Source organism: Buteo buteo, chromosome 1 (assembly GCF_964188355.1).
Source record: "Buteo buteo chromosome 1, bButBut1.hap1.1, whole genome shotgun sequence".
NCBI classification, from domain to species: Eukaryota; Metazoa; Chordata; class Aves; order Accipitriformes; family Accipitridae; genus Buteo; species Buteo buteo.
The window spans coordinates 79,237,447-79,258,114 of NC_134171.1; the positions used below are offsets into that span (position 1 = coordinate 79,237,447).

At 37.5% G+C, this 20,668-nt stretch overlaps 1 protein-coding gene across 3 annotated transcripts; it reads left to right on the forward strand.

The window, feature by feature from the left end:
- The first annotated feature begins 43 nt into the window (after positions 1-43).
- Positions 44-20,488, forward strand: BBS7 (Bardet-Biedl syndrome 7). 3 transcript variants are annotated; one of them, XM_075037077.1, is made up of 19 exons: positions 44-168; positions 541-606; positions 1,345-1,407; positions 2,245-2,420; positions 3,040-3,226; positions 3,940-4,012; positions 4,951-5,067; positions 6,445-6,575; positions 7,289-7,373; positions 9,027-9,129; positions 9,703-9,895; positions 11,434-11,508; positions 12,564-12,629; positions 14,782-14,921; positions 15,946-16,110; positions 17,191-17,300; positions 17,407-17,510; positions 19,040-19,163; positions 20,154-20,487. In XM_075037077.1, exons 1-19 carry the CDS (start codon positions 133-135, stop codon positions 20,288-20,290), a joined length of 2,151 nt encoding a protein of 716 aa, XP_074893178.1. In that variant the 5' UTR covers positions 44-132; the 3' UTR covers positions 20,291-20,487. The 3 variants fall into 3 exon arrangements, with proteins under 3 accessions (XP_074893178.1, XP_074893184.1, XP_074893193.1); XM_075037092.1 differs by having other exon boundaries at positions 60-168; positions 541-759; positions 20,154-20,485; XM_075037083.1 differs by lacking the exon at positions 15,946-16,110 and having other exon boundaries at positions 20,154-20,488.
- The last annotated feature ends 180 nt before the right edge of the window (positions 20,489-20,668 follow it).

Genomic DNA, 20,668 nt, shown 5'->3' on the forward strand with positions numbered 1-20,668 from the left:
GCCCGCCTCCTCGCCGTCAGGCCTAGCCAATGGGAAGCCGCCTCGGGGCGATGCGGGCCGCCGCCTGAGGTTGCCGCGGTAACGGGAGCCTGAGGCAGCGGCCGCGGGTGGGATCCGCTCCCCGCCGGCCCTATGGAGCTCAGCCTGGCCCGCGTGGACTACCTGCAGGTGGGCCCGGGCTGCCTCCGCCTTCCACTCCTTCCACCCCGGGGGGCGGGGGAGGGCGGCTGGACCGGCAGCCGGCGGCTTGGGCGAGCAAGGGGGCGGCCGGGGCCCGCGGGGCGAGGCGGTCGGTGGGTGAGGGGGGAGCCGTCCGGCGGCCCCACGCGAGGGCGGCGGGGCCGGTGAGAAGCTCGAAGGAGGTTGTCGGCGGCGGGACCGGCTCGGGAAGGGCCTCCCGGTGGGGCCGGGGCCGGGCAGGCCTCCCGCTTCGGGCCGCGGGTACGGGGCTGCAGAGCCGGGCCCGTGGCGCTCCCGCCGCGCTGCGCTGAGCTCCCGGTCCCCGAAAGGCCGTCGGTTAAAGATCGTGTCTTCCCACAGGTGGGAGTGACAGCCCAGAAGACGATGAGGCTTCTTCCCGCCTCGGGGAGAAAGGCGACGCAGAAGGTAGCGGCTGTCGGCAAGGCAGAGCCGGCCCCGCCGGCTCCCGCTGACTTGCTCTCTGGCCGTGGAGTGTACCGTGGTAACAGGAGTAGTAGTCACCTCTTGAGTTTCTTCAGGTGTTAGGACGTCCCAGGGGGAAAAAACTTTGGAACCAAGGTCTTGGAACTTTCTGGACAACTTTTGCAAAAATAGAGAGGGAAGGCTGGATTTGTTTCCGGAAAACTTCAAGAACCAATACGGAATCGTTTTCAAAACTTAAGGCGTTGCTGAAACCGCAAGGAAGCTCCTCCGTATCTATTTCTGTTTTGCTAACGCCTCATATAGATGAAATACTTCTCTTTTTAAATTTTCCTTAATACAAGTCCAAGCTAAGGAAACTTAGTTAGGAAAACTCTGTAGAAATAATGGTGCATTTTTTTTGTTTCAGTAATAAATTCTCAATATAAAAATACAACTATTCCCAAGTACGCCTTTCTGGAGTGTTCCGCCCAATGGTTGCTGGCGTTTACACCGAGAAGCAGAAAAAGGATTGTAAATGCTATTGCTTAAATTACTCTTCTTAGACTTTAGTGTCCTCTTTGTAGCAGTTTATCTAGCTTTTCTACATCCAGCTATGTAAATTAAGTACTGTAGAATTTAAAGTACTTAAATATAGGCAAATATGATTAATACAGAAAAAGCATTATTTTAAAATACAATTACGCGTGTAATAAAAAATAATTATGTTTTATATTTTCGAAGGTGGTTGTTGGAGATCAGGATGGGGTCGTTACATGTTTTGGCATAAAAAAAGGGGAAGCTGTGGTAAGTGGAAATGTTCCATTTAAATTTTTGGTTTTTAAAAACTCTTCCTAATGAACTTTGAAAGCCTGTTTTTATTGACATGGGAAATAAGATACCTGTGGAAGGTGTCTGGGTAGAGCTGTACCTGGCTGTGATGAGGGCGTGCTGATTTCATGCCTGGACGAGCACATGGTCCTCCACAGTTATAGAGTCAGATACTAGTGTATATCATCACAAAAAAAGTCAGTTTAACACCTTTTGCTTTGCAGTTCAGTTGGGCTTAAGCCTGTACGCATACTCAGCTACTGTGACTGGAGAAAAACCTGCAGTGATTCACGAAGTCAGTCACCTTAAGGGATTTTGACAAGCAGATTGCTTTTTATAAGCCTAGACTTATGCCCAGCTTAATAAAAACTTCTTTTTTTTTTTTTTTTCCCCCTTGAGGAAGTTTGTAGCCATCTCATAAGGACTCTATAGCAATGCAAAGAAATCTAAGTAGTCTTCTAGAATAAGAATGCAACATGTAAGAGGGAGGCAGAGAGTGTGTGTGTGTGTGTGTTCTTTTTAAAAACAAACAAAAAATAGCTACTAGCAGTGCTGAAATTTTCCTATAGATGAATAACACTGAAATAATAAAGTCTTAATTTATTATATTATGGCTTTTTATGTTTATTGACTTACAAAATACTTGATTTCTTTGTGATTCTGAAGAGAAATGCACAGATTATTTTTGTCTGCACATAATCTGTAGTATCCTTAGTTTTGCCAGAAATTGTAAAACAAATTTATTATCCTTTATGTTAAAGGATTACCATAAATACAGTACTTTTATGATGAAAATTGCTTTTCTATTTACAGCCAGTGTTCAAAACACTGCCAGGCCAAAAAATTGCAAGATTGGAGTTGGGAGGAGCTCTCAATACACCACAAGAGAAAATTTTTGTGGCTACAGGATCAGAAGTTAGAGGTTTCACAAAAAGAGGGAAGCAGTTTCTTTCATTTGAAACTAACCTCACTGAAAGCATCAAAGCTATGTATGTATGGTATTTTGCATTTTTCATAGGCATAGCAGATTGTTAGTTTATGATTTTATGAAGTAATTTTTTACTGTATTGTGTGCTTGTAGGGAACACTAAGTGCCAGACCAGCTTTAGCTTGTGCTGTGACTTGTAGGAAGGAACTTAGGTGAGGTTTAGAAAGTGCAGGGGAGCTTGGGAGGGGTCTGGAGGCACTCAGGTCAGTGCAAAGGCAGGTGAGCGGAGCTGGGGTTATTGCCATAGTGTATCATGTCCATATACCCTTCCTGTAGCAGAACAGGAACAAATTTTTTATTTTTCTTTTTGGATCGTGTTGTGAGACGCTGCCACATATAAACTGGCTTGAGAAGAATTAATATAATCAAAATATATTAAAGAAATTTCTATAAAGGTATTCTTAGGATTTTATGTGAAGACAAAATAGGAAATTTGAGAGCTGCAGAAATCATGTGGGTTCAGCATTCATAAGAAACTTTTTTTTAATAGCTGGAGCAGCTTGCGGGGCCCACTAATGCCTTGAATCTGTAAGCAGTAGTGCACGCATATAGTAGGGCTAAAAGACTATCACTGCAACTATACTGGGAGAATGCAATAGGAAGTGTTTTCTTTTTCTCAGGCATATTTCAGGAGCAGATCTCTTTCTTTGTGCAAGCTATATCTATAACCATTACTGCGACTGCAAAGACCAGAACTACTACTTATCGGGAGATAAAATCAATGATGTTCTCTGCCTTCCTGTAGATAAAGTGAATTGCATTACACCGGTACTTGCATGTCAGGATAGAGTCCTCAGAGTTTTACAGGTTAAAATACTTGCTTGTTTATGTTTTATGTATTGATGCCATAGAACTGGAGTAATTCTTAAGGCAATCAGCATATCAGCATGGCTTAAGCATCGTAAGGATAAGCATATTATATCTTACTTGGTAGCATTACTGTTTATAATGCTGGTCCTTTTTTTCTTTTTTTTTTCCCTAAAGAAAATCATGATTATAAACTTGCAAAATGAGGATTAATAAAACCATTATAAATAAGATTTGGAATTCATAGGTGGAAGTAGATAACAAATTGGTCCCTTCTAAGAAAAAGTGCTCACATAAGGGAATTAAATGTGTAAGTCTTTATCAGTTTGGAAATTCTTGCTCTCACAAATTACTGTTAAGGCAAGACTTAGTGATATTAAGTGGTTTAACAACCTTATTTACCAGATAAATTCACAGATTATTTTTAATAATAACACATTTCAAGAGTCCTATATTTTATTTATATAAACTTTGCCCTGTTTTGGCTTAGAAATGGTTCTCCCATAGGTATTGGGAGTTTGCATAAGTGAACCATATCTGTTACTGTTATTCATAATAATTTTGTCCTTATGTTTGTGGCATTTTGTTATGGTTTATTTTGTGGCTGGTGTTTTGGGGTTTGTTTGTTTTGGTTGGTGTGGTTTTGTTTGGATTGTGTTTTGTTGGGTTTTTTTTTTCCAAAACTCATTCAAGATAGTTCTCTTTGTCTTTAGGGGTCTGATTTACTGTATGAAGTAGAAGTTCCTGGACCACCTACTGTTCTTGCTCTAAACAATGGAAATGGGGGTAAGAAGATTTTGAATATACACATATCTAAATAATGTTATTTTACTATATTTTTAAGATTTTATTGCTTGTATTTGTTAATTACATTTTGCCTTGATTTTTAAGCTGATGTTAAAAATGCAGCAGAGAGCTGACTATGTGAAGTCATTTCTTACATACAAATAAATACATATACACACATATAACTGTATTAGCTCTAAATGATATTCACATTTAATTGAAAGCCTCTTACAAGAGCAGTGAGATATAAGGTGGTCTCAATGTGTAAATACAAACTTTTGGGGGCCTTGTCAAAGTTCTGGGTTTGGGTTTCTCTTACACATGGATTTCCATAACTAGATTTGCTAGTTGCATCTGTCTGGATGGATGAGAATATAGAGTAGATCTCACATAAACTTAAGACTGTGGAAGGATCAAGCTTAAAATAGTTTGATCATCCTTCTTGCTAATCTGTTCTAACCTAATTGAAATCTCTTTAGTGTGTTGATCTGGTGCTTAATTTAGTTTCAGTTAGGTGGTGTGACAATGACATTGAGAGTTGGTTTGGAAAAGTTGCTCATTCTTGCTTATGTCTTGGCACAACATTCACTGTTGGATGTGTGTTCTGAATGAATCTCTGTTCCTCTTCTGTAAAAGCAGTTTAATAGCCTATCTTTGCTGTAATTTAAAGTATTGGATTATGAATGGTTTTTAGGCAGAACTGCACTGCAGGGGGGCATTCATACACAGAAGAGTGATAGCCATGAAGAACTTATCAGAACAGGTGCAGTTTTCATGTATTTGTTTTTGTTTGTAAAGTCTGACAGTTCTGTTACACAACACTAGTGTTAGTATTTTCTTTTTCCCTCAGGCTGTAGAGTGTCACTACACAATACTTTCGAATTTTTTACATTGGTATACTTGATTTTATCAATTCTAAATGCAGTTTATGTGTTTAGGTGATTCTGGAGAAGAAATTGTGTATGGAACTTCTGATGGTAAACTGGGTCTTACCCAGATTACTGGTTCCAAGCCTGTATCTAAGTGGGAAATTGGAAATGAAAAAAAGAGAGGAGGTATGTGTCTCAATCTCTCCCTCTTTAGCTTTCCAGCATATCTGAGGCTTTATTACGAGTATAATAATCAGGAAATCTTATTCATAGATACTTTGGAGGCATATTGTAATTATGCCAATATGTGATATTAATATGAGTAAGGTCTCTTTCATTCTTCTGATTTTCTTATAAATAATTCTAATCAGTTTGTCTTGCTTTGGGTTTTCTGTTCGTATTATTTCCACTGTTTTACAGTATTTTTAAAGTGGCATTTGTAAAACAGTGTTGATTCATATACGATTACTTGAGGTTTTTATCATTTTTGTGATTATTTCTAAGTGCAAATATACCTGCCAGATTTTTCAGATGTTCAGTGGTCTTAAAGTCTCTTCAGAGGAAAGATTAGCATCTTCTTTGCGAGACTTTTTTTTTTTTTTTTTTTTTTAAAAAGCTATTATAAGGGGTTTTGTCTGAAGATGGAATAAAGCTTTCATTAAAGCTCCACGAATGAGGCTTAACTGATCAGAGCACAGTAGGACACTTTCCCTGTTTGGGAAACATACCAGCCTTGGTGTGCTGCTTCTGCAGCGTCTGTTAGCCTGTAGTCCTTTGTTAAGGAGAAGACCAAGAATAGAGTATCTGGGTTTTTTCTTTTTTTAAATTTAATTTTCTCATAAAAGCTATTGCTAAATTAGTTTCTTAAAAGGTCCCTACTCTTCATATGAAGTAGTCATAAAAGTTAAATTCCATCTCGTTACTCATATTAATTCTTGTACAAACTCTCTCACTGCTTTTTCCTTCTAGACCCTAACTCTCTTTCCTGTCCAAACGTGATTAGTTGTCATAGGCTGGTTCCACAAGTGCTAGTAGGTGGGTTTGTCCAGTAAGGTGTCAAGTAACAGTACCTACTCCAGGTCTGGCGTGAGTCAGAACCCTCTTTCTGTCAACCTTAGCCAGAATTCATAGCAGTCAGTCCATTTACCAGTAGCTTTAAGTCAGTTATAGAAAACAAAGAATGCTTGCTTCTTCAACTGCCAAAGTTACAGTAGTGTGGACAGACAGATAGTTAATCTGGGGAATTGTTTGACGAGGGAGGGTTAAACCCCTCGAAATTTAGCTATTTGAACGTCAGAAAGGGTCTCTGTTCAGTGCTTTTCACCAAGGGGACTGTAGTGGTTTTGGTTTGGAATTAGCCGCTGTAAAACCAGCTGTACAATCTTGAACCTCAGGCACAGGTGAGGGACTTCAGCCCTCTAGTGGACTCATCCAGAAATAGCATTAATGAAACCTTAAAAGCCGACCAAGAATCAATTTTTATGTAACTGAATGTGGCCTGTGTATTATTGTGTCATAAATGAATGAAGATGAAGTAAACTGGTTTGTTTTCTTTTTCATTAGGTATTTTATGTATTGATAGTTTTGACATTCTGGGAGATGGAGTTAAAGAATTACTCGTTGGACGAGATGATGGAGTGCTAGAAATCTATAATTTTGAGAGTGCAGATGATCCTGTCCTTCGATATGATCATGTAAGCCCACATTCATCATACTCTTCTTTGCTAGAAAAATGAATTAAAAAAAAAATCTGTATTTCAAAACTTAAAGTATTTACAAGATCATTACTACTAAAATGTATGGGTTTTAATTTGATGAGCTCTGTAATGTTGACAATATGAACTTCAAAGCAGTATCCTAATATTTAAGAATCAGAAAGTGAAATAGTCCTGATTTGAGCAAATATCAAAATAGTGTAAAGGGTACGTTAAAGTTCCAGGTCTGTTGACTACTGAAGTCTCTACTGGGTGAAACCTAATACAGTGCTTTTCTCTCAGTGAAAAAACAACCCCGTGTTGTGTATGGTCTGTGTTTTACATGTAAAATGATAAACCTAAGCTGTCAGGACTTTACTGAGCATAATTACTTCGGTTATAAATTGTTTAAAATAGTAGATTTGATCCATAGTGATTATTTCAGCCTTCAGTCAGATGCTAATTCCTGCTGGAAAAATACTGTCCATCAGTGGTTTGCTTTAAACTCCTTTTTAATGTATTTGTTATGCAGAGTAGAATTGGAATGCGTTTGTTAAAACACCCCAATTTAGCTGTGATGGTCATCAGCTAGTTTACTCTTTTCTAGGTCTAGATGTTGTCCATCTATGTAGGTATTTTGTGATGCAGGTAAAACCCCCACAAAAACCCCAAACTTCTAAAATTTCCCTCTGCTTGAATGTATTTATTTGAAGGCTTTATCGGAGAGCATTGCATCAATCCAGGGTGGCTGTGTGGGAAAAGATGGGTATGATGAAATTTTAGCATCCACATATTCAGGTAAGCTTCATATTATTTACTCATTAAATGTTGCATATGGTGATGTGATAAAAATGAAGCAGGCTATGTTGTTAGTGCAGCTTGCATCTCTTAAAATTTTTGTTTTGGTTGGAAGCAGGATAATGTTTTGTGGAAAAGATCTCTTGTAATTTAATATTTACACTTCAAAAAAAAGTTTCCTACACTCAAGCTATGTTTTTATATTTTAAGATATTCATAATGTGTTCCGCTGTGTAACACAGCGGCTGGTTATTCTCTGGTGTAGACTGCTGCCTAACTGTGATGAAATAATGAATACATTATGTCCGAAGGAATTATTTATGATTTTTTTTTAAATTAAAAATATTGACAGACATGCATATCTTTTTTTTGTTTTCCCATCTTTTTTATAGTTTCCTTCTTTTTCAGCTTCATATGGCTTTAAATGGGGTTGATTTTGCTTTTAGTAGAAAATAAAGCTTCCCCAGGTGAGGCGTCTCAGCAGCCCCTCTGTAGGATTTGAGCTATTGGCCTGACTGTCACAGAGGCCACAATAAACATGCTGCATACATTAACTGCTGGGAGCTAAAATATTGCTAATTCTCCATCTTTGTGTAGATGAGCTAAAAAATGAACCTACTGAAACCTCTCCTATTCAAAATCATGTATTTGGCAAGATACAATTCTCTGGTCAGTTATTGAGAAGTAATGGTGTTCAAGTACCTCTTAGTCTTTAGATGATTAAAGGACTCGTACCTCACCTCATATGAATTGTTTTGGTATGATAGGCTGCAACAATACTGTGGCCAAAGTAATTTGTGGCTTCTTTTAGTGGGAATGTTATAAAGATCCGTGAATCATGGAAGAAAGAAAAAAGTGAAAGCCCATGTTCTGCTGTGGGTTTTCAATGGTGAACTCTGGCAGGATGTGCAGTCAACTGAGTTTGGCAGATTTTGGCACATCAGGAGAAGTAGTGCTCAGAGCAGTAAAAGTTACTTTTGAAGCCTGGCAGCGTAAGATTTCTGTGGATTTTTTTAAAAGTTCATGCTCCATTATTGGGCTTTCTTGGTACTTGAAGTAGATAGCTAAGGAATGTGAAAGATTGTGGACATGTCAGCTTTTATGGTGCTTTTTATAATAACACCATCATACTGTTTGCATGCATTACGTGAGGTAACTAGAGCTATAAACACCCCCTCAAGTCTGCATATTGTACCTGAGGTGTCAGGATATAATCAATGAGTATTTGCTTTTTTATAAGTAAATATAATTAAGTAAACAAAAAGATGACTTTTTTTTTTCCTCTTCAACTGGCGGCATTCAATCTCAAAGCACACTGTGCAACATACAGTTTGTTACAAACACATTTTTGTCAGAGAAACAGAGGTGGGAAAAAATGTAACTGCTCGGTTAAAAACTGTTGCAGAGGGATTTATTGCTCAAAGTACCACATGAAAAAGAATTAAGTAATGTTTTCCAATCTGTAAGTTAAGAATGAAATCTGTAAAAAATCATGCTTAGTCTTTAGATTAATCCTCCAAAGCAAGTATTAAATTAAAATCTTGATTCTCTCTACCCAGTATCTGGAACAAACATCATTCCACACATACAAAAGCTGAGTGTAGACTTTTCTTTATAGCTTATAAGGAATAAAAACTTCATATATTGGTTTAGGCTGGCTGACAGGACTGACTACAGAACCTGTCCATAGAGAAGGTGGATCAGGTGAAGAACTAAAATTAAGTCAAGAAATGCAGAGCAAGATTTCATCCTTAAGGTAATTGCACTAGAAAGAAATTTAAATGGAAGAATTGAAATGTTAAAAGCTGAAATGTCATCTTTCCTTCCTATCTCAGTGGATTTTCTGTACCGTTAATCTATCTAGAAGTAGAATCAAGCCTTTTCACAGTAGAAATTAATAGCAGCCCATTTCACAGTCTTTTTCTATCTTGCCTTCACGTGATGATGTCTTAATGCTGCCTTCCTCAGTATCAGCAAGATAAGATTCCCTTCTTCCATGCTGCTTGTGGCTTCTAAATGATGGGAGAAAAGTAGTCACTAGCACATAATTCAAAATGCGTTGTACTCTTGAAGGAAAAAAGTTGTCCTTTCCTATGACTCATAGAAATCTCTTTTGGCAAGGTACAGTAGAATCTACATTTTCATGTGATACAGTTTATATTTTGTCTTTGTTATGTATGTGGAAGGGGAGTCACCAGCTATTTCTGCTTGGAAATTTGTGGACAGAAGATAAACGTGATTGCCTTGCAAGCTTAATCTACTTAATTTCTAGGGTAGCTTTTGTTATTTATTTTTTTTTAAGACACTATATGTGGTTTCCCTTTTCTAGAAATGAATTGGAACACTTACAGATTAAAGTACTTCAGGAACGTGAAAAATACCAGCAGTCTTCTCAATCCAGTACTGCTGTTTCATCAGTACCTGCATTTAGTGTGAATGATAAATTTACATTAAATAAGGATGATGCTAGCTACAGCCTCATCTTGGAGGTGCAGACAGCTATAGATAATGTCCTGGTACAGGTGAGTGTGGTTTTGTTCTTGTTGGCTTTCTTGATATCTAAATAAAACATTCAGAGACTTTCTAGTTTGAAAAGAAGCTGAGTTATAATATCTTAAGTATATGGGTTTTTAAATACCTGAATCGTTTTAAGAGGGAATTGAAGCGTATAGCCTTGCAACATTGAAGTAACTGTGGTAAATGCTTGTTAGGGAACAGATACAACTTAAACCTTTATTGAACAGAGCAACATTACCAAAATACACCAAAATGCCTGCTATACTAGGAGGTTTCTGTGTAACTTTTGTGTTTGCTTTTGAATGTGCCTCCTTGTTTAAACAGCAATTAACTCAGTAAATCTTAAATGAGGTGCAGGTTCTCACTCACCAGTTAAGTACCCTCTGTAGTGGAAAATTAATTTTAGAATGGTACGGGCCACCTGTGCACTTCCAGTGTGGGACAGCATCTGATTTGTGTGCAATTGGTGATAAATACTCCTGCCAGGTAGAGCAACCTTCATTAGTTATTCCTCCTACTGCATCAGCAGAAATTAATGTTATCTTTGGTAGTCAGAAAGAGTAGTGGTACTGAATTACCTTCCTTTGGGATATGCATGGGGAGAAAAATTTGACAAGGAGGGATTTGTGAGGTGAATTTGCCATAACAGGTGGAAGAGAACTGCTGTAGGATTTTATTTTTCACTTCTTAATAAAAGTCTTATTTTTATTAAGGGTGTTATTAGAGCAATGCTAAGCTACAGCTAATATGCAGCTCTATAGTATCTGCTGTTTTCATAGCTAAGTGAGGAATAATGAAATTGTTTAATCTATCCCTGAACTTAATGTAGCGTTTAGAACTCATAGTTTTTTCTTTAAAGAAATATAAAGCAGTATCTGGTATTCCTCTGCTGTGAGAAGACAATAAAACTTCTTAAAATTTTTTTTTAGGAAGTATGTTGCTTATTTATCAATGTTTCCTGACACTTCTGTGAAGTTATAAAGCAGTACCAAATCCAGTAATTAATCATTCTAATATCCTGTAATCTCATTTTTAAAACAGTGTTAGATTTAATTTTAATTCCAGTGAAAACACATCTAGATAAGAAGTGGTCTGTGTCAGAAGCGTTACTGTAAGTAAAAGGATCATTAATAATTATGTAATATGATCCTTGGTTTCTTGAATTATTATTGTAATCCCCCTATTAAAATAAGGAAACACTTCAATCATTAACATATTTCATGCATATGAATGAAGTATGCTTTCATGTCTGAAAGATGTGAATATACTTTCATGTCTGAGAGGTAGTTACACATCTTATACTGAAGTTGTTGTAAGCCAGCCACACAAGAGTTCAGGACTCCATAAAAGAATACGAGAAAGATTGTCATGTTACTCCAGGATTAAGTACTAAGCTGCGTGTCTGTTAGGCTTTTACCTCTTGGAAGAAGCAATCGTTGCCTCTCCCTTATTAAAATAATTGATGACAGTTAGAGGATAAATGCATTAGAAGCTACTCAGGAACTTTAAGCTCTTTATTTTTCCTTCCTCATATGTTCTGCAGAGTGATGTCCCAATAGACTTGCTGGATGTGGATAAAAATTCTGCTGTTGTTAGTTTTAGCAGCTGTGATTCTGAGGTAAGTGAAACAAAAGAGATTATATTTATTGAGATTGCATGATGAAACCTCTTAATACTGTATATTAAAAATAGAATTTGGATTTATATTTTTGTAATTTTAAATATATTGAGTTAAACTAACTCATTTGTTAATTTTGGAGAGCTCAGCTTCGCTAGAGATACTGAAGAATTAGGAGTTAGTGGCAGGTCCTGACATAAGGCAAAGCTAAATATACACAACTGCTCTCTTGCTTTTTTTCCTGCCTGTTCAGGAATGTGAGAGACGCATTCAGTATTGCTCTTTTTTTCCGGATTTGCCAGTATCACATATATTTACTCCAAAGTAATTTAGATGAAGAACATTATATTTCTTGCTTACTCTGTCTCTTAAAAATCACTTTAGAATGTGAAAATTCTGCTGTGTGTGGGGAGGCATATGTTTAAATGCATTTTTTATATAATAATTATAAACTTAAATACTTACAGAATTACTAATGATGCTTAGAGCCAGGGGCAAAATCCAGAAACTACCCTAGCATTATGAAAATCTTCTGTGAAGTCTTTTTCCTTGTAACAGTCCTCTAAGTATTTTAATTTTAAGAACTAAATTTGCACATCGTTGGTCTACCCTGGAGCTTTCAGAAATCAACTTCTAAGTTTCTTGTCATTTATGATGATTAATTTAGCTTTTTTGGGGGTGTGTTTTCCCTACGTATGTTACTTCAGTTTTTGCATGTTGGACTAATATTGCAAATGAGTAGGGCAGGCTGACATGCATTCTTCAGATGAAAAGTAGATACCTATGTAATTTTTATGGTGGTATTAACGAGTATAAGAGGCTTCAGTTGATTTCTCTTCATATAGAGAATTTTTTTTAATTCCACCATAATTAAAATTAATTGGAATATTCAAGGGAACCAAAGATTACTTTTTTGTATTTAACTTTTGTAAAATAGCTGTACATAAATAGCAAAAACTTTACTGTACATGTCTACAGTTAAAACAGACCAGTAGAACTTTTGCGAATCCACAGACCTGTTTTGTATTATTTTTCTGTTTTTTTACTGTTTACAGCCAAATAGCAACTTTCTTCTTGCAACTTACCGATGCCAAGCAAATACTACGAGACTTGAACTTAAGGTAAAATGCTCCAAAATATTTTCCATAATAAACTAATGGTTATGTAGATGTCTGCTTAGGAATGGAGAGATCTCTACCTGGACTGATGACTTAGCCAGAGCGAATGATCAGTCCAGTTTCTACTGCTGGTTGTTTCCTGAGAACCTTCTAATCGAGGACTTGTGTTCCTTTATAGTTGCCTGTAGGGTTTCTAAAGGCTTCTAAAAATGTGTTACTTCAGAGGACAGCCTGGGGTCCTTCTCGGGTGTCCCTAAGATGAAAACAGTGGGGAAATCACAGACTGTGAAAATACTTGATTCTGGAGACAGTGTGTGGAACTTAAAGTGGAGAGAGGCGTGGGAAAGAAAGCTCTGGCACTGTTTGTCATTGGAAATGTTTGAAGGAAGTTACACTGGGAAGTAACCAGGGAATATAGACTGGATTTGTATGTTGGAGAGGAAGCAAATCCGGTCATTCCATGCTTGTTATACTAGAGGCATGTGGGTGTTTGGGGGTTTATTTTTAACGATCCACCAAATTCACGCATTTTGTGGCTACCACCAGGGGAAGTAATGAAGGAAATCATGATGAGGAAAATCCTCAACATGCACACAGGCTCTAGGTTTTCTCTTTGTGTATTCACCTAACGCTGCAGCCCTCAAATCTGATAGTGTTTATTTATGTAAAACTCTCAGTCAAAAGATTATCATTAGAAATTTAAGCCTGCATAAGATGTATCAAATGTGGGGAGGTTGGGGGTGGTTATCTGTTTTTTGGTGAGGTCACAATAATGGACCTAGTGCGCAGAATTAAAGACTCTTATTTCCCAGGTCCCCTTCTTAAGAAATGCTGTTAGTGTGCTTATTGGTTCTGAGCAGGTCACTTTATCTCCCTGTGTCTCATTTCTCTTATTTTCATTTAGGGGTATGACCCTGGCCACCTTTAATATTGAAAATACTAGGTAAAGAGTAAACAACACAAGAAAAATGAATGAAATGCATTCGTGATACACAAAAAGAGGGTTTTTTTACTTTCCCACTAAAAACACTTATAAACTTGCTGTCGTGCGCCATCATGGTGCAGTGTGTCATCAAAACACTGTACCATCACTCCTACATTTGGATCCTGAGGTGATGGATTCGATCTGCACAGGTTCTACTGCCACCTCGCTGTGATACATTGAGGATCTCTAGTGATTTTACACCTGCCACGTGGAGTTCATTCTCTTTGTGTATTTTGTCTATGCACATGCAGACCATACAACTTTTAAGTCTTGGTGATTTTATTTCCAAAGAGAACTTACTTTTATTAAAAACATTGAAGTGGATGTCTTGCTGCAAAACACTGCTTTTTGAGTTCTGAGACCCTGTAAAATACGGGACATAAGGTTATAAAGCAAACCTGTACTTGAACACCAGTCTGCTCTTTTGTTTGCATAAAGCTGTTTCAGTAGCTCTTTGGCCTACTTTCACGGCTGTGTTGGTGCTACAGGGGGGACACTCCTGTGCATTGTCAATTCTGTGTGAGTGGCAGACTTCTTACTGCAGTCTGTGTAACGGGTCTCAGCAGAGAAGTGATTGATGCATTGCTGCGTCCCCCAGAGTGGAGAGTGCCTACTGTGTCTTGAATGTGTTTGTACATCCTGCTTGTTGTGTGTTCTGAGACTTGAACTTAAATCTGGCCTCATACGTTTCCTAAAATAGCTCAGGAGGAACTTTGATTGTTAGGAAGAGATGAACACATATTTTGAAATTCAGTGTACTTACTCTCTTAAAGTCTTTGATCTATTCTTTGCTGCCAGCTGCTACAGAATGTATTTTTTCCTTAATTAAAAAAAAAAAAAAAGTAATAGGGCCACTGAAGAATTAGAACCAAGTTACAGACTTCTTATTTTAAATGATCAGAAAGTAAATTAGCAGGTTTTACTTTCTTAATATTTCATTCACCTAATACAGCAGCACTTCACTGGACACTACTTCATCTAGTTTTAAAACGTTCTTGATCTGCCCCATTTTTATAGTGGCACTATCAAATAAATATAGTACTCTAAATATTCTTGAAGTCCTACAGTCTTTCTTTAACATATTTTGAATTCCCACTGATTTTCCAAATCGTGGTAAATTAATCTTTTCCCTTTTGTTCTTTTTTGTGGATTCTGCTTTTATTTCTGCAGGTTCGATCGATTGAAGGACAGTACGGGACACTTCAAGCATATGTAACTCCAAGAATTCAACCAAAAACCTGCCAAGTTCATCAATATCAAATTAAACCACTTTCGCTTCATCAGAGAACTCATTCTATTGACCATGACAGGTATTTGCAAAGAAAAATCAGTGCCTTTTTCTCTTGAAAAACTGACACAATCCAGTTGAAACAACGTTTACTCTATAAACTTAAGTATGTAATTTCTACATTTCTAAATGTTGAGCCTGTAGTTCCATTTTATGGGTTTTCTGACAGAAAATGCGGATTTAATGGGTTCCCACTTTCCTTGCCATTCTTTATCCTTGTTTTCAGGTTATTTTTCATTTTACTGACCTGGATTATAGTGCAGCCCCATGTGTTGGTACAGCTGAGGGTGTGGTAGAAAGGAAACTCTCCTGTGTTAGTAACCGCAGTCTTTTCAGTTTCAGCCTCATTCTCCCCTCCACCCTTTTAATGTAATTCTTTCCCATAGCTAATTTGGCTCCAAAACTGAGCCAAGACTTTCTTTCCCCCCTTATCTTTCTGTTAGGAACCTAGTACTTTATGCAATTTCTACTTGTTAACTGAGGGTGGGGAAAAATCATCTTGTCTTGCCACCAAGGTATTGCTTGCTTCAAAACAAACCTGAAAGATTGAAGGAATGATACCAAATGCTTTTATGTGCAAATGCTTCAGTGTGCAAATGAGCTCCATTATGCCTCGTTCTTAATTATAAATGCTGTGCCTGTGGTTTATTGCATGGGAGACTGTTGAGGCTCTTAGTCATATTTGCTGTGTTGTCAGTTATTTTTACCTTTGTCGTAAGTTTCAGGGTTGAACAACTTGAAACAGGGTATGTCAAAAACTTCCAGCGAGTTTCTTAATCCAGTTCTGCCTCATTTTACTCATGCCTACTATGAGATAAAATTTGAATGTACGCATAGCTTTTTGTCTGGAAATACAGAAAAGTAGCAGTAATCTGCAGTATGTAACTTCTTAGCAAGATACCTGACTATTTACAGGGTGTTGATCAAAAGGAAATCACCGTGTGGAGCTAAACTTTTTTCATGTGGATAACAAGTGCGCTGGCAGTGCCCCTCCTTCATAACTATTAACTTTTTTTTTTTCTTTTTTTAATTTCATAACGTCATAGACCCATGAATACACTGACGCTTAAAGGCCAGTTCAGTTTTGCTGAAATTCACTCATGGGTTGTGTTTTGCTTGCCTGAGGTGCCTGAAAAGACTCCCGCTGGAGAAAGTATCACCTTTTATTTTCAGAACACCTTCCTGGGTACCCAGCTTGAAAGTACTTACAGGTAAAATACAGTTACTAAAGTGCAATGTGACTATGCTGGGGCTTTTGTCTTTTTCATTCTTGACCAGTCTGCAAGTACCATTTCACGCACATACTACTGTTCACTTCTCCACCCCCAGCCCCATCAAAATTCCCATTAAAAAGAACAGCAATCTCTCTTAAAAAGGACTGTCAAACATGACCGGGGTGAGCACTATCCAGTAATAATACAGTCTGTAACTTGAATAGAGTTTTTCCTGAAGTTGGTCCAAAACCCAAAATTGCCAGGGAGGAAAGCTTTGATATATTTTTAGGATGATGGCTTGCTTTTAGGATTTAAAGAACCTAGCTAACTAATATAGTGAAGTTATTTTGTAATGCTTGTTGTTTTCTAACTTCCTTTTTTTTTTTGTATTGAGGCGCAGAAATAACTTAAAAGGCATTTAATACTCATGCAAACAAAAATGTGAATAAGCATTAAACTGAAAACCTTTTTCTGCAACTTGTATTAGGCAAATATTATTTCTGTGTTTAATACTCTGTTCTCAAATCAATTAGTTATGTCTTCCTTCAGCAAATTATGTACATCCACCTGTAAATGGAACTGTTAAGTGGGGAAAAATTAATTGTTGTAATTATACAGATTCCAGCCTGCTCCCAGCCTGCCATATGTGTTGTCTACTCATAATGTAGAAAGTTGGTGGTGGTGGGTTTTGCGGGGGGGAAGGGGAGAGTGTTTTCTTCGCCCTTCTGGTATTGAAGCTTGCTGTTTGGCTTCAAGGTATTGCAATAATAAAATTTAGGAGAAATGAATACAGTCATAAATCATAGTTGTATAACCTTAGTGCCATATGATAAAGATAACTGATTTGTGTATACCTGGCATTTGTGTATACTGCTTTATCTTATTTACTGGAACAAACTCTTTTGTGACACCAGGATTACACCGGGAATAGGGAAGGAGGGAATAGCATAGGTGTGTATACAGCCACCTGATATATCAAGAATTGTTTTTACAGGCCTTCTATTTTAGCATAGGGACAAATCTAATGCATGCATGGGTGTTTAAGTTTGTTCATTTAAAGTTTTTCTTCCTTTATAGAAAAGGTGAGGGATGTTTTAAGTCTGACAACATTTCTACAATATCCATTCTAAAAGATGTGCTTTCCAAAGAGGCTACTAAAAGGAAGATTAATCTCAACATATCATATGGTAAAACTTTCTTCTCTATTTTGTTGTCCTTGACTTCATTTTATATTCTTATGAACGGAATATGTAGTATTCATTTGCTTGTTGGGTTTTTTTTACTCCCTACCAGACATAAATGAAGAATCTGTGAGGCACACGTTAAAGCTTATCCACCCTAAATTAGAGTATCAGCAGCTGTTGGCCAAGAAGGTTCACTTAATAGATGCTTTGAGAGTAAGTATCTGAACTCCTGTGGAAGGATTTTTATGGGGGATTATGTTGCCAGATACCAAGCTGTAGGGCTCAAGTCAGATGTGTGTCATACTGGTATCTGTTCTCTTGCTATTCCCAGGACATGTATTTTAATTATCTAGGAGACAGACTTCTTCAAGTAAAATTCCCATTTGTACTATGTAACTAGTGAATAACATGTGGGATTACTGATTGATGTTCAGGATGCTTAAATCGGACAGTAGAAGGCAGCCAGCTTTATCATCTAATGTTCTCTTTTTGCCTGCTGTTATTTTCCAGTTCCTTCTTTGTCTCTTTCCACTAACCTTTAAAAGTCTTTTAGATCTGGGGATGATCATCCAGGCCAGATGCGACTTCCTTGCTTTGGAACTTCATCCCAGTGTGTCATAATTTCTGAATTATCTGCTTATTATTCTTTTGCTTAATACCCTCCACAGCAGTTAGTCTTTGGGAGGTACCATTTAGGCAGCTTGTCTCAGTTTTTGGACTTCTTCCAACAACCAGCATTTTACTGTCAAAAACTTGCCATCATCTCTTTTGGTATGGTGGTGTTGGTTTTTTTTTGAGGGGCAGGGCAGATGAAAATGGACAACCAACTGTCCCTTGTCCTTTGGGGGAATCAAATACTTGTTAGAACTCTTTAGTTAGTAGAAAAACAGACTACCAATGAGAATAGCATGCATCTTTATTATCACTAAAAGTATTTTACTTGGGCTTGATTTGGCAAACAGGGGAGGTAGAGAATAATAGAGAATTTATTCTTAATGCATGTTATGTTTGTGCAATAATAATGATGTTGCACATCTTGCTTTAGGCTTTTTTTTTAGGCAGCAAATCTTCTCTGACAAATCTTTTTTGACAAATTTTTTGGTCATTCATTTTTTGGATAATAACTTATTTGCAGGCAGTAAAATAATCTGATGATTGATGAAAGCTGTTATCCCAGCAGACTCATGATGCATAGCATAATTACCTTCCATCTAGAAAAGAACAGTCCTTCTGTGGGGGATAAAAAGTTCTATACTGTCGACCATCTTAAATTGGTCTGACGGTAGACTGGGGCATTTTAGAAGAGGTCTTTAAACCCTTTTGCTGTCACAAATTGAGTGATACTTTCAGAGTTTACTTTTACATTCAGACTTCAGCATGTGCTACACTTTCTAGGAATTTACTTACTCTAAAAATGAAGACGTGGTGAAGGCTTTGAGCCTTCATTAGACTGGATTCTGTAGGGGCTGGGCTGTGGCATGATCCTGTTCTGGCAGTACTCGGAGCTGGAAACTGTAATACACAGGATTTGGAGAATCTAGTCTATGAAGTGACAAGAAACACCTGGTATTTCATTAGACTAGAAAACGAGGTGCTTTGAAAATAACTCTTGCTAGTTTAGAATAGGATTGTCTTGTCTCTGAAGTACTTCCTCCTGACAGACCAAGCTTAATTTCTTCTTACTTTTATTCTCCTATGATCTTTAAGTGCTGTTAATTCTTACAATTTAAAATGTCTTTGAGGAATTACAAGTTCATGAAGGAAATGTGGACTTCCTGCTACCAAAATACCGCAGCATTTTGGAAGAGGCAGATCAGCTGCTTGAGGAATACAAGAGACAACCTGCACATCTTGAGAGACTTTATGGTTTGTCGATCAATTCAACTTTTTATTTACATGCAACTCGATGTCCAGAGAGCATGCTGGACATGATTGAAGTAGTTACAAAGTCAGTATTAGCAGAATTGAAATAATTTGGTAGGGGGGTACACTTGGGTAGCTTCAGGACAACAATAGGTAGGTAAGTATGTATGACTATTTGGTCATACATCTGAGGCTGCATGTTTACACAGCGGTTTTGATCATAAAGATCTGAAGTTAAAGGTGAGGCAGTAAAACCTAGCACATAACTGAAAATGGCTTGTATGCTACTACAAACTTTGAGTAACTCGCTAAAAGTTTGCAAGGATTGTTCACCTGAGAACTTCCAAAATTGATTTGGTGTCACAAGCGTATCACAGAGAATGAAAATACCAGGATTATTTGCAAGTGACTTTTCTACTTTTTGTTTAACAGACAGCTTCTTACATTCGGGTGATTCTTGTCTTTATGGACATGATTAAGGATTGCATTCAGATTCAGAACGGATACAAGTTAAATGAGTGATTAAATTCTGAGTGGTTAAGTTTTGCAAAACATCAGAAAAGCGGAAAAGTGCACATGGGGTGGGAAGGGAGACTCGTAGAAGATGAACTAATTTAGTGAAGGAAGATATGTAGCCTTCTGTGGTGTTCCCTGTGCAGCTTTCAGCTCAGACAATCTCTGCCAGACACCAGCTTTAATAAGCCTATGTATATACAGCTTAACCAGAGTCCTCGTCAGCCATCCTGTGGTAGTTCCTCTCTCTTTAGTGTTTCAGATGTGGGTAATTCTAAGGCAGAAATACACGTTGGAATGAAGCTGGAATCTGGGCTTTTCTAATAGCGTTTTGGGTTTAAGAGTAAATAATTGTTTAAAATGGGAAGTTTAAAACGAGTCTTGTCTCTAAACCCAGAATCAACTAGAATGGTTGGTACATAATGATGAGTTAAAAGTAGAGGTAGGCTAATAATAAGTCCTGGGGTTTTACTTCTGCAGGTATGATCACAGATCTCTTCATAGATAAATTTAAATTCAAAGGCACCAATGTGAAAACTAAAGTTCCTCTTCTTCTGGAAATTCTGGATGGCTGTGATGAAGATGGACTTATCGCTTTTTTTGAGGCTGCAGCCTGAAAGGAAGAAGCAGCGTAATTTTTCTTTTTTTTTCTTTTTAAATCAAGGCAGTTCAATATCTTTAAAAAACCAAAACAAAACCCATTTTTACTCTTTTGTTGTACTGTTAGTTCTTAGGTTTTGTTCATATTTATTGTCATACTGAATACAGCAACTTTGGTTCATAAAAGCTGTTGTCTGTGTTGAGTGTGCGCCGAGTTTCTCTGTACATAATGTTCTTCATAGCTAAAGAAAACTCAAATCAGGTGTAAATACCAAATACCCTTTTTGCACAAATCTCTTCCCTACTCTTCAAGACTACGTGTGCTGCTCTCCAGTTGTAAGAAGGTACGAAGAAACTGGTTGTGGGAGCCTTGACCAGCATTAGAAGAAATTCGT

What these genes read in the sequence shown, in the direction of transcription:
- BBS7 (XM_075037077.1), top strand. Translation starts at nt 133, where the DNA reads ATGGAGCTCAGCCTGGCCCGCGTGGACTACCTGCAG. An exon ending in TCTAAACAATGGAAATGGGG is followed by an intron (nt 4,013 to 4,950) that starts GTAAGAAGATTT and finishes TTATGTGTTTAG; the next exon opens with GTGATTCTGGAGAAGAAATT. An exon ending in CTACGAGACTTGAACTTAAG is followed by an intron (nt 12,630 to 14,781) that starts GTAAAATGCTCC and finishes TTATTTCTGCAG; the next exon opens with GTTCGATCGATTGAAGGACA.